The sequence below is a fragment of the Theropithecus gelada genome, chromosome 10 (genome assembly GCF_003255815.1).
Source record: "Theropithecus gelada isolate Dixy chromosome 10, Tgel_1.0, whole genome shotgun sequence".
NCBI classification, from domain to species: domain Eukaryota; kingdom Metazoa; phylum Chordata; class Mammalia; order Primates; family Cercopithecidae; genus Theropithecus; species Theropithecus gelada.
In genome coordinates, this window is record NC_037678.1 from 25,629,258 (window position 1) to 25,642,780 (window position 13,523).

At 51.6% G+C, this 13,523-nt stretch overlaps 1 protein-coding gene across 1 annotated transcript; it reads left to right on the plus strand.

The window, feature by feature from the left end:
* Nucleotides 1-511: 511 nt before the first annotated feature.
* On the plus strand, nt 512-7,991 carry CRYBB3 (crystallin beta B3). The gene is made up of 6 exons (XM_025399887.1): nt 512-562; nt 2,029-2,123; nt 3,332-3,450; nt 4,423-4,555; nt 5,893-6,035; nt 7,674-7,991. Exons 2-6 carry the CDS (start codon nt 2,049-2,051, stop codon nt 7,837-7,839), a joined length of 636 nt encoding a protein of 211 aa, XP_025255672.1. The 5' UTR covers nt 512-562; nt 2,029-2,048; the 3' UTR covers nt 7,840-7,991.
* The last annotated feature ends 5,532 nt before the right edge of the window (nt 7,992-13,523 follow it).

A 13,523-nucleotide genomic window follows, 5' to 3' on the forward strand; every position in this document is an offset into this window, starting at 1 on the left:
CTATTACTTGTGAATGTCTTCTGCAGGAAGAAAGTCAGTCTGTCAGTTCTGTGACGGCATCCTATGGAAACGGGTGGGTGGATCTGTGCCCAAGTTGGAGAGTATGTTTAGGGTGATCTGACTTAAAATTTAGGCCACATGGCACATGGAAAATGGAGAGTGTCTCAGATCCCTTCTTTCCAAAGGTTTCATGTACCCCAATAGGAAATGGTGACCCCAAGAAACCAAAGAAAGGGAGCTGGTGGTTGTGGGGAGACACCGGAGAGCTGCACACCCTGCCCCTCGCCCAGTGCTGCTGGACTTCCCACAAAGCCAGTGAGGTCCGTCTGCCCCCAGGAAGTCATCAGAGGCTGTGGCTGAGGAGACAGGCACTGGGGGCCTCCGTGGAGCCGCTATTGGAGTGAAATGGCCTGGATGAAATTGGGTGGACAGGGTGCTGCCTCAGCAGGCTGGGATGTGCTGGGCTGTCAGAAAGTACTCATAAATAGCATGCCCCTTGCGAAAGCAGGCGAGTCTGCAGACGGCCGTGGATCCTCTGTTCTTCCCGAGGCTACAGCAACAGGTTCATTCTGGGATGGGCTGGGGGTGGGGAGAGAAAAGCCACCCGGACCTTTGGTGGTCTCTGTGGGACGTGCATGGCTGACCGCTTGCAAAAAAACCAGGGTCTCCCTTAAGGGTCAGGTCCCAGTAAGAGGACCCTGACAGCCCAGCTGGGGGTGGAACAGGGGACCCTTGTCTGCAGTGGCCAGGGTCCAAGCCCCTGGACATGTGCTTAGGGCAGGGGACCTTCCAAAACAGCCCCTCCGAGGGAGGGGAGTGGGCACACGTGGTACCTGCCAAGTCCCCCGAGAGTCCCCTGTGAGCTGGACCAAGCCCTGTTTCCTGCTGAGGCTGGGACAGACAAAACAGACAGCCCACAGGCTGTGCATGGTTAGGCCCGTGTCCAGAGTATATGGGCTGTGCAGCTGGGCATGCTGGGGTGGCCATGCTGGGGTGGCCGTGGGTGGGTAACAGTTGGATGTGGGGTGTAGATGTAGGTGCCTTGTGTACCACTGTGGATGTCTGAAATGGGCAGGGGTGTGTGTGTGTGTGTGTGTGTGAGAGAGAGAGAGAGAGAAACTGTCCTGTGAGCCCATGGGTGAAATACAACTGATAGTGACCATAGAAACTTTTGTGAGTGTGTGTGTGTATGTGTGTGTGTGCTGACAAACAGAACAGTCCTGTGTGTGTCCATGGGTGCAACAATGATAAGCATGCTTCCATGTGACTGCAGCAGGGGCCTGTATTGTGTGTCACTGTCCCTGTAGCAATGAAGGAGAACTGTCGGTGTCTGGGTCTTGAAGTGGCTGGTACACAGTTGTATTCAATAAATGCTTAAGGAATGAGTAACCGAACGCAGGGAGACTGACCCAGATCAAGTATCCAAGGAGCTGGTCTTACAAGCGCTTTCTCTAGAGGTCTGTCTGTCCATCTCCCGACATTTGGGGTCTCCTGTGCCTCCTGGTCACCCAGCCCAGAGCCTGGCTCTGTGTAGGTGCTCATGGAATCTTTGGTGAACAAAGTAACCAGTGAACAAAAGAGTTCCTGGAGTATGGAGGTGGGAGAGACCCCTGTAGAGGAAACCCCCTGAAGCCCACCCTTTAGCCAGGGTCTGGGGGTGGGACATCTGCAGAGAACTCTGGGAAACCTGGGTTTCGGGGAGCATCTGGATCGGGGGAAAAGGGCACGGGCTTTGGAGCCAGGCCCGACCCACGCCACTGCCTCTGTGTGCTTGAGGAAGTGGCCTCACTTTGCTGAGCCTCAGAGTTCCCCTCTGTACAATGGAGTTCCTGATCCCACTGTCTCAGTCCACGTGGCCCATGGTAGGTGCTCAATGGACGTTTGCTGAATGACTGACTGAATGTCGATCCTAAGTTATGGCCATGCCCTGTGGGCAGCAAGGCTCTGTAGCTCATCCTGGCCTCCAGTCACAGCAACACCTGGCTTCTCCCAGGTAGATCCAATGACCCATTTTCCTTTGATTTGAAGCCAGAGGTATTCCTGGGGAGATGGAGGAACAGCATGGAGCACCCGAGCAGGCTGCAGCTGGCAAGAGCCATGGAGGCCTTGGGGGCAGCTACAAGGTACTGGGCAGGGAGGGGGTGAGAGGGCTGCTCCTGGGCCTCAGGGTCATCTTCCCAGCCAAGCAGCACCTCTGCAGAAAGGAAGAGCCATCCTTCGAACCACCCAGGCCAAGACAAAACGCCCCGGGTGGGTCCTCTGACTGCCACCCTCCTGTTAGAAACTTGCTTCATGACTTTGCTGCATCCTTCCTCATCTGCAAAACGGAAATGGTCACCCACATCCTGCCTGTGTCAATGGATCAGAGAGGCTCGGGAGTTTCTGGAAACACGGCTCTGAGCTCTGACTCGCCTGTGTGACCTCAGCCTGGTGTCTTGCCCTCTCTGGGGGAAAGGGCACAGGTTTTGGAGGTTCTCTGGACCTCAACAGCCCCATCTTTGAAATGTGGATGGTGCCCAGACATCATGGCCAGAGTTGGTGTAAAGGCTAAAAGAAATGAGTGAAGCCAGCTAGCAGAGGGAGGCGCCCTAGAAATCTGAGAGAAGGTTTGAATGTGTTGGCTCTGCCCTTTCCAAACCATCTCCGGGGGCTTTTTGGGAAACTATTCCAGACAGAGTCTAAGGATGGGTCGAATCCCAGTGCCTCCTCTTAACTTGCTGTGCAGCCCGAGGCAAGTATCTTACCCTTTCTGAGCTTCTTTGATCCCTTCTGTAAAATGACTAGAACAGATGTTCCCTGGGGATCTTCTACAAAGTCAGCTTGTGTTTCCAGGCGGGTGAGAGAGGCAAAACCTTGGTCTGCCTTTGCAGCCCCTCTCCGCCTAGGCTTGGGGCGGGCAGAGGTCTTCCCAGAGATTGCAAACAGGTGTTTCATTTTTTAAAGGGGGAAATTTCACGTTAAGGAAAATACAGATTTCTGATTTTTTCTCTTGAAAAAATTGGAACTGGGACCTCATTCCCTCATTACCAGAAGCAGCTGCATTTCCCCACCAACCTCTCGGGTTATTTCAGTCCGCTGGGCTCCCTACCTGGCTCCTGCCGGACATCAGAGTTACAATCTCTAGTTTAATTGATCTCACTTAAGTTCCTGAACGCGTTTCCCTCCATGGCCATTAGAGGGCAGTGCAGGGCCCGCTTCGGTGCTGGCTCCAGGCTGCAGAGATGCAGAGAGGATAAAGCAGATGGTACCTCCCTCTAATGCCCCAAGGAGGGGCAGAGGCTGGAGCCGGGAGCCCAGCAGAGGTGGGATGCTTAGGACGCTGCTCTTCTAGGTGATCGTGTACGAACTAGAGAACTTCCAAGGCAAACGCTGCGAGCTTTCGGCCGAGTGCCCCAGCCTGACCGACAGCCTGCTGGAGAAGGTGGGCTCCATCCAAGTGAAGTCCGGGCCGTGAGTACATAGACCCCCAGTCCCTCGCCACAACCCTGAGCCTTCTGGGAGTGTAGAGGCCCCAGTCTGAGCTCTAGATCTGTTGTGGGGCTTTTGACAACTCCCCTGCCTTCTCTGGCCTCATTTTCCCCATCTGTAAAATGAGAGTTGAAGAATTCTGTAGAATCCTAGATATCTGCAGCAAATCCCAGGATACCTGAGGTTGGAAGAAAAACAGCAAGGACGACCTAGCACCTAGCTCCGTGACTGGAACGTGGGATTTAATATTTATCATTCTAATAATCATTGTAACACCTAAAATTTAACATGCATTATGTCATTGAATCCTCATGACCCCGTGAGAGAGGTGTCATTCTTATTCCCACTTTATAGATGGGGAAACTGAGGCCAAAGTGGGTAAGTGTCCCATCCATGTCCACAAGGCAGGCAGGTATCCCACCTGGGCCCTGAATTCCCGCCTTTGGATTGCAAGTCCAGGCTCTGGCACTAACCACCTGGGTGATCTTCGGCAAGTTGCTTCACACACCAGGCCTCCGTTTGCTCATCTGTGGAATGGGGATAACAATGGTACATACCTCAGAGAGAGTTTTTACGAAAATGAACGGAATGATGCAAATAAATACATATTAAAAACAATATAATACAAAGAAGAAGAAAAGGAAGAGGAAGAAGTCGCTGTCACCTATGGGTACTTATTGTGTGCCAGGCATTGTGCTAAAGACTTTTCTGAGTAGCTTGCACAGAGGCTAGATTCTCAGTAACATTCGCTAGGATGGTTTTCTTGCCCAGAGTCTCAGACAATTCCTGGTATGTCCTAGCAGCTCCTTTAATTACAGATCCAGGAATTAGCAGTAGGGTTGGAGGGAGGGTGCAAGGTTCAAGGTTAGCAGCTCTTGGATCCTTCTCTCACTAAACTTGAAGGCTTCCTCAGCTGCAGCAAAGGTGACCCAGGCAGGCCTCTTCCTCCCTCAGGTGGCTGGGATTTGAGTCTAGGGCCTTCCGCGGGGAGCAGTTTGTTCTGGAGAAGGGGGATTATCCTCGCTGGGATGCCTGGTCCAACAGCCGTAATAGTGACAGCCTCCTGTCCCTCCGGCCTCTGAACATTGTGAGTATGGTTCCTGCCCACTTCTGGGCGTTCCTGGAAGCAGGGTGCACCGAGAGCTTTTCAGGCAAGCTCATTGCACGAGCTGGGCTGAGGGCTTGGCCCAGATGGACCTGGCCTGGGAAGGGCCCTCATATTTGTGATCTGAACAATTGTGTGGGACAAGAAGTGGGATATTGAATGGACATTGGGTTGGGAGTTGAGACACCAGGACTCACATCTTGAATTAAACCAGCATAGCACTGGGACTTTTCTTTGTAACCCTATTAAAACGATGAGCCACGTGGTCCAGTCGCAAATCAGTATTGTTATCAAAGAAATGCAGTCCAGGAAATAACTTCAGAAAGTAGCTTCAAAATACTTTAAGTTCTCTACTTGTATTTCTCTAGCACCTGAAAGGGACACAGTCACAGTGACACTATTTATTTATTTATTTATTTATTTATTTATTTATTTATTGAGACTGACTCCTGTGCTGTTGTCCAGGCTGGAGTGCAGTCTCTCTCTCTCTCTCTAAACATTTTTTATTGATGTATTTTTATTTCATTTTGAGTTGCAGTCTTGCTCTGTCACCCAGGCTGGAGTGCAGTGGCATGATCTCTGCTCACTGCAACCTCTGCCTCAAGTGATTGAGTTCAAGTGATTTTCCTGCCTCAGCCTCCTGAGTAGCTGGGACTGAAGGCTCCTGCCACCATGCTGGGCTAATTTTTGCATTTTTAGTAGAGATGGCATTTCGCCATGTTGGCCAAGCTGGTCTTGAACTCCTGGCTTCAAGTGATCTGCCCGCCTTGGCCTCCCAAAGTACTGGGATTACAGGCATGAGCCACCATGCCTGGCCCACAGTGACACTTTAAACACCGCCCTTCCTCCTCCCCTGCTTCACTCACATCCAGTAGCTGCGCCAACCCTTTCTCTTTGTCACGTAACTGAGTCCTCCTTAGAGGGCAATGGAAGAGAGGAAACCGGGAAGATGAAACTGGCATCTGGTTAGGAAAGAGAGAAAGCTCATATGTTGATACTTTTGATCTCCGTCCACCCTCTCCAGGCCTCAGTTTCTCTATCATTTGAATGATGGGATTGAGCAAGATCTGAAATTTCCTTTTCAGTTTTATAATCTATGGCTCTAGATTCCTAAATCGACCAGCTTTGGAGGATTCTCCCTGTCCCTCCTACAGTGAATTTGGGGGTGGAGGCATCTCCTGAGTCCCTTCCCTGCTGCAGCGGGTTTGGGGGTGGGTGTTATTTTGTGGTGACTTGTTGATTCTTTCCGGCATCTGGAGCCTCCTTGACCTCTGTTCTGGATACGGGAGCAGCCGCTCACCCCACGATATTGCCCTCAGGATAGCCCAGATCACAAGCTTCATCTGTTTGAGAACCCAGCTTTCAGTGGCCGCAAGATGGAGATAGTGGATGATGACGTGCCCAGCCTTTGGGCTCATGGCTTCCAGGACCGTGTGGCGAGTGTCCGCGCCATCAATGGGACGTAAGGGACCCAGCCCTCACCCTTGCCCCATCTTCTGGTCAGCCACGCCTCTGGCTCCAAACAGAATCAGTGCCCATACTTTCTTGCATGATTGATGTTCCCTGCACTCCTGACCCATTGAGATTTCTAGGCAGCCTTGACTTAAATCAAGTGAAATCTGTTCTCTCCACCTGTTCCCATCTGAGTCCTCCTTTTTTTTTTTTTTTTTTTTTTTTTAGATGGATTCTCACTGTCGCCCAGGCTGGAGTGCAGTGGCGCGATCTCAGCTCACTGCAAGCTCCGCCTCACGGGTTCACGCTATTCTCCTGCCTCAGCCTCCCCAGTAGCTGGGATTACAGGCGCCCGCCACCAAGCCTGGCTAATTTTTTGTAGTTTTAGTAGAGACAGGGTTTCACCGTGTTAGCCAGGATGGTCTCGATCTCCTGACCTCGTGATCCGCCCGCCTCAGCCTCCCAAAGTGCTGGGATTACAGGCGTGAGCCACTGTGTCTGGCCCCTTCCTCCTTTTCTAAACATTCCCATGCCCTTGAACTGATTCTTGAAATATTCTTCCCCCTCATAACTCTTGTTCTTCTTACCAAGGGGCCCAGGATGTGTGCAGCTATTGAGGTGTGACACAAGTTGTACAGAGGAGAGCAGGCTTGTCACCTCCCTCTTTCTAGGCTTAATATCACCGTTAATGCAGTCTTAGGATCACCTGCTTTTTGTAGGTGGTTACATCTCACTTGTGGGCTTGGAATCTGGGGTTGGACCTTGAGGGACACCACCCATCCCTGATAATAATTTATTCAATAATTTTTACTGAACATGTACTATATGCTGGTATGCAGATACAGAGAACAGCAAGAATGACACATATCCTCTGCCCTCAAGAAAATTACATAGTCTGGGGCCAGGATCACCTCAGGTCGGGAGTTCATGAGCAGCCTGACCAACATGGAGAGACCCTGTCTCTACTAAAAATACAAAAATAGCCGGGCATGGTGGTGCATGCCTGTAATCCCAGCTACTCAAGAGGCTGAGGCAGGAGAATCGCTTGAACCCGGGAGGTGGAGGTTGTGGTGAGCTGAGATCATGCCACTGTACTCCAGCCTGGGCAACAAGAGCGAAACTCCAGCTAAAAAAAAAAAAAAAAGATTACATAGTCTGATAGACAGACAAAGTAACAGGTATTCGCAACGTATTGTGATCAGGATTGTGGTTGGGATGCACAAGGGGCTCTGGGAGTCCCAGTGAGGTACTCGATTCAGCCTGCAGGAGTCTGGAGACATCTAAATTGAGCTGTAAGGGATGCAAGTGGAAAAAAGGGGGAAGGAGAAGGATGAGGTGAGGAAGAACGTTCCAGGCAGAAGGAATCATGCATACAAAGCCCCCCCTCCCCCCCCCCCCACACACACAGCAGGTTCTGGGAAAGTAGAATAAGAGAGGCTGCCGTGTCGAGTGGTGAATGGGATGTTGAGAGATAAGACTCGAGATGCTTTGGGAAGGGTCCTGTGAGCAGGGTAAGGAGTTTGGATTCGTCCCAAGGGCTCTGGGGAGCTTAGGGGGAATGTAGGCAGGCAGTGCACGGTCAGATGCTGGCTGGAGGCAGGGTGACTGGAAGCAGACCGTCCACATCTCAACCTTGGTCTCCCGGCAGGTGGGTTGGCTATGAGTTTCCCGGCTACCGTGGGCGCCAGTACGTGTTTGAGCGGGGCGAGTACCGCCACTGGAATGAGTGGAACGCCAGCCAGCCGCAGCTGCAGTCTGTGCGCCGCATCCGCGACCAGAAGTGGCACAAGCGGGGCTGCTTCCTCAGCAGCTGAAAGGCACCCAGACCTCAAAGACCCAGACCCACGCTGCGGGGGCTGCAAGGGCAAGAAGAGGAGGCTCCAGGGCTGGGGCGAGGGCCGACCTGTCCACCCTTCCCTGGAATCTGCTCAATAAAGCCTGGGGTTGGTCCCCCGCCTGCCATGTTCCTCGGCATCACTTCCTGAGGGATAGGCCTGGGGCAGGACCTGCGGGAGAGGCCTGCTGAAGGAGGCTGGGGCTTGAGAGTTCTGAGACTCCCAGGAAGGGGCTGTGAACTTTGCCCATATCCTAGGCTCTAATCCTTTCAGGCAGAACCATGTGCCCCTACTGCCCTGATCTTGTGTTTATCTGCTGGTGCGTGTTTCCACCTGAATGTCTGTCAGTCTGCCCGCCCACTCATCCATCCATCCATCCACCCACCCGCCCATGTGCCCATCCATTCATCTACTCACCCATCCATCCGTCCATCCATCCATCCATCCACCCATCCACCCACTCGCCTATCCATCTAGCCATCCACCCACCCACCCACCCACCCGTGTGCCCATCCATTCATCTACTCACCCATCCATCCATCCATCCACCCACCCACTCGCCTATCCGTCCATCCATCCATCCACCCATCCATCCATCCATCCATCCATCCATCCATCCATCCACCCACCCACTGGCCTATCCATCCACCCACTCACCTACTCATTCATTTATCCATCCATCCACCTACCACACATTCATCCATCCATGCATCCATCTGTCCATCCATCCATCCACCCACTTACCCATCCATCCATCCATTCATTCTTCCTTCCATCTTCCTATATTTATTTTTTCCATTAATTCATCCATTTTTCCTTCCACTCACCCATCTTTCTATCCTTTTATTCACGTATCTATCAATTTTTCTTTCGATCTACTTGTCCATCAATCTGTCCATCTGATCCTCCTTCCTCCCTCCCTCCCTCCTTCCTCCCTCCTTCCCTTCCCTTCCCTTCCCTTCTTCCTTTCTTCCTTCCTTCCTTCCTTCCCTCCTTCCTTCCCTCCTTCCTTCTTTCCTTCTCTGCTTCCTTCCATTCATCTATCCATTATTTCCCCTTCCACCTCTCTGTGGGTCAGTCTCTGTTGTCATTAATGTATTCAGCAAATGCCATGCCCTGTTCAGTGTATTCAGCAAATGCCATGCCCTGTTCAAGGCCTAAGGACACAGCACAATGTCCTACCCTCCAGGTTCTCACCTTCTATGGGAGAGACAGAAAGTAAATAAACAGGTTGATTAGGGCTATAATGTTGGGAGGTGGTAAATACCAAGAACAATAAAGTTGGATAAAAATGTGGAAATGATGGGGGTGATGGCCAGAGAACTCTGTGCAGAGGAACCGAGACCTCAGTGAACCACCAGAACATTCCAGGCAGGGAAATAACAGGTGCAAAGGCCCTAGGCAGGAGTGTGCTGGCCTAACAGGAAACAGCAGGTCTGGAATGGAGTAAAAGACTGGGGGTAGGGGTGAGAGAGAACAGGATTAGGTCATTTAGGGCTTTGCAGACCATAGTGGACTTTGCTTGTTCTCTGAGGGAGGTGGGAGCCACGGAGCATTTGAGCAAAGTGAGCCATGGTCTGCATTGGGATTTAATAGGATCACTCTGGCTAGGGTGCAAATAATACACTTAGTGGCCAAGGAGGGATGCAGAGAGACCGGTTGGGAGGCTACTGCAGAGAGCCCGGTGAGCTGTGCTGGTGTGGTCCACCTGAGCCTCTCTCTCTCATGCCTCAGTATCTCTGTCCCCTTGCCCAGAGGCCTTCTGCAGCCTTGCCTGGGGTACTGAGTGCCCATCCCACCTCCCCCCACTGACCACTGCTCTGGGCCCCTGTGGATTCATCTGGGCAGTGGGAGTTGCTGGAGAGCTGAACAGACACTGGGGCAGTGCCAGGCATAAATGAAGTCATTATGTATGTATTTATTTATTTAGAGACAGAGCCTCACTCTGACACCCAGGCAGTGGCGCAGTCTCAGCTTACTGCAACCTCCATCTCCTGGGCTCAAGCAATTCTCCTGTCTCAGCGTCCCAACTAGCTGGGACTACAGGTGCACACCACCACGCCTGGCTAATTTTTGTATTTTTAGTAGAGACGGGGTTTCACCGTATTTGTCAGGCTGGTCTCAAACTCCTGACCTCCGGTGACCCACCCACCTCGGCCCCCCAGAGTGCTGGAATTACAGGCGTGAGCCACCATGCTCGGTCATAATGGAGTCTCTTCTGCCCCCAGGTAGGAAGAGGAGGGGCCTTCTGTCTGATAGCCAACTGACAGCAGACTTCCTGCAGGCAGGCCCCGGGACCACCCCTCACCCATCCAACCTCCACGAGCCAACTCTGCATCATTTCCCTGACTTTGTTCCCCTGCTGTGCCCGGAGCCTGTCTCAGCCACCTGCAGCCTCCCAGTGGGTGATGCAGCTGGTGTGTGGGAGGCCTATGGGGGCCTCAGGAAGGCATCGAAAAGTAATTTTCAATTACTTTAACCTGCATATTTTACAAACAAGGTGAGAAATCATCTTGGCTTTTTCCGCGTGTATGGGAGTCCTGGGCTGGGCATCAGGATCAGATGGAGCAGGGGTGCCCAGCAATGAGACAGATGGAAGCCAGGGGCTTGGCATCCCCATTGTGGAGATACAGCACCCCTATTGCCCACCCCTTTCTCCCTTCTGGACCCACCCCTTCCTCCCTTTCTCAAGGAGAGGCCTTGTCATTCTTTATTCTTTTTTTATCTTTTGAGATGGGGTCTTGCTCTGTTGCCCAGGCTGGAGTGCAGGGGTGTGATCATAGCTCACTGCAGCCTCCAATTCCTGGTCTCAAGCAATCCTCCTACCTCAGCCTCCTAAAGCACTGGGATTACAGGCCTTACACCACCATGCCCAGCTAATTTTTAAAATCTATTTTTTGTAGAGGTGAGGGTCTTGCTGTATTGCCCAGGCTTGTCTCAAACTCTTGGCCTCAAGCACTCTTCCTGCCTCAGCCTCCCAAAGTGTTGGGATTACAGGTATGAACCAGGTGCCATCCAGTCTGTTATGCTTTTTTTTTTTTTTTTTTTTTTAAAGCAGAGACTCACCCTGTCACCCAGGCTGGAGTGCAATGGCTCTGTCTTGGCTCATGGCAACCTCTACCTCCCAGGTTAAAGTGATTCTCCTGCCTCAGTCTCCTGAGTAACTAGGATTACAGGTGTGTGCCACCACATCAGGCTAATTTTTGTATTTTTAGTAGAGATGGAGTTTCACCTTGTTGGCCAGGCTGGTCTCAACTCCTGACCTCATGATCCACCCATCTCGGCCTCCCAAAGTGCTGGGATTACAGGCGTGATGAGCCACTGCACCCAGCCTGTCATGCTTTATAAATCAATGCTTACATCATCTCATTAAACCCTAAGAATGTCATTGGGAGGGAGGTGTGGTTATTAATTCTATTTCACAGATGAAGAAATGGGCTCAGGAAGGCAACATCACCTTCCTAGAGCCACACAGATAAGAAGTGGTAGAACTGAGACCTGAATCCTGAGTATTGACCCCAGAAAATCCATTCCTGAGTGCCATACACTCTGATGTATCCATAAAGGACAGGAAGTCACCAGGGAGATAGAGTTGAAAATAACATCAGCAGTTGCAGCAGAAACAACGGTAATAATAGCTGCCACTATAGAGCTGTGGCCAAACCCCAAGCACGTTATTAAGTGCTTTAGAGTTTCATCTTGACTCTACAGACAGGCAATAGTGATCCTCATACGCAGCGAGAGAAACTGAGGCCCAGAGAGCTGAAGCAAATTGCCCCAAGTGCCACAGCTCTTAAGTGATGGGACCAGGACTCACATTCAGGTCCGTCTCCAAAGCCTGTTGTTCTCTGTATTCATCAGCTGTTGATGCTGTGGTCGGCCGACCTAATGCCACTGCTGGTGTGGGCAGTGACTTCGTTTATTGAGCATCTACTACAATCTAGGCACCAGGCCACAAGCTGTCCATGCCTGATCGCAGTTAACACCAACAGGGCCCATGACTGGCTCTGGGTAACAGGAAGGCTTACAGGGAGGCTGGCTCAAGTGTGAGTCAGTGACCTCACTCACCATGCCCACTCCCAGGCCAAATGCAGCCCCGGGGTCTGGAGTGGGGTTGATTCCAGAGGTGGGGTTCAGCTGCACTGCCAGATTCATGACAGCCCCAGGCAGTCACTGATGTCCAAGTGACTCTATCCAAAGCCTCACACCCATAATAACCATCTGTGCCAGGAAGCTCTTGTTCTTCACATGTACTCCCATACATTGTCCTATGCAGTCGTCAGCTCCAAGAGTTTCACAGTGGGGAAGCCAACTGCTGAGGTCACACAGCCAGGGAGGGGCAGAACTGAGATTTGACCCCAGGCCTGTCTAACTCCAAAACCCTGCTCTTAGCCCCAACCTAGACAAAATTGTCTTTTTTTTTTTTTTTTTTTTGAGACAGTCTTGGTTTCTCACCCAGGCTGGAGTGCAGTGGCGCGATCTCGGCTCACTGCAACCTCCGCCTCCTGGGTTCAAGTGATTCTCCTGCCTCAGCCTCCCAAGTAGCTGGGACTACAGGTGCACTCCACCATGCCCAGCTAATTTTTTTGGTATTTTCAGTAGAGACGGGCTTTCACCATGTTGGCCAGGCTGGTCTCAAACTCCTGACCTCGTGATCCACCCGCCTCGGCCTTCCAAAGTGCTGGGATTACAGGCGTTAGCCACCCCGCCTGGCCCTCATATTTTGTCTTCTGCAGGGCAGAACCTTAGAGTGACAGTGAAGCAAGAATATCCCTCAATTACAAGAGAATGAGGTTTAGTGCCAAGAGATCACTTTACCAGCTTAATTGAGAGGCAGTGTTGCTCAGTGATTGCAGGCAGTAGAGTCAAGTGATCAGAGGAAGAGTGACTGAGTTAGGCCCTTGATTTACACCACCTGGTTTCCTCTCCAGGTTCCACCACTCACTGTGTGCCTTTGGGCAAGTCACTTAACCTCTCTGTGCTTCCTTTGCCTCATCTGTAACATGGAGATAATAATGCTACCTGTCTCATAAGGTTGTAGCGGATAGTAACCTGAGTTTACTTTGCAGAAAGGGCTTAGAACGATGGGTAAAACCAATGACGTGCTCTGTACATGTTCACCATCCTCTTCTCATGATCATTTTTTTGATGATAAGTAGGGCAACAGACAGGCTTCCAGAGCTCCGTTCCAGACAGAAGATGCTGGAGACAGGCTCTATAGTTGTATGGAGCAGAGAGACTTTGCAGTTACTCAATAATGGAGGTTTATTCTAAAGACACCTGTGGAAACAGGGAAATTAGAAAACTAGGCTACATGGCCACACTCAGAATCCAAGCGAAAGCCCTACAAAGAGGCTTCATGGTGGGGGCAGGGAGCCAGGACCCAGACAGGGAACAGGGATCATGGAGAGAGGAACTGGAGCCTGAGAGCTCTCGGGAGCTGGGCAGCTGGCTCTGTGGTCACCCCCCTAGGGATCCACCATTAGGGGACCTCAGCAAATGCATTCCCAAGTCTTGACTCTCTTGGGGGGACCTTCTCGCCATTCCCTGTTGCCAGCTTCCTCTTTCCCTTGCCTTTCCCCCGGACATCTTTGATCTGCTGCCTGGATTGTAGCAGATGCTGGCTGTGCTTTTCCTACCCTGTAGACCTTACAATGTTGCTG

What these genes read in the sequence shown, in the direction of transcription:
- CRYBB3 (XM_025399887.1), top strand. Translation starts at nt 2,049, where the DNA reads ATGGAGGAACAGCATGGAGCACCCGAGCAGGCTGCAGCTGGCAAGAGC. An exon ending in GCCTTGGGGGCAGCTACAAG is followed by an intron (nt 2,124 to 3,331) that starts GTACTGGGCAGG and finishes CTGCTCTTCTAG; the next exon opens with GTGATCGTGTACGAACTAGA. An exon ending in ATCCAAGTGAAGTCCGGGCC is followed by an intron (nt 3,451 to 4,422) that starts GTGAGTACATAG and finishes TTCCTCCCTCAG; the next exon opens with GTGGCTGGGATTTGAGTCTA.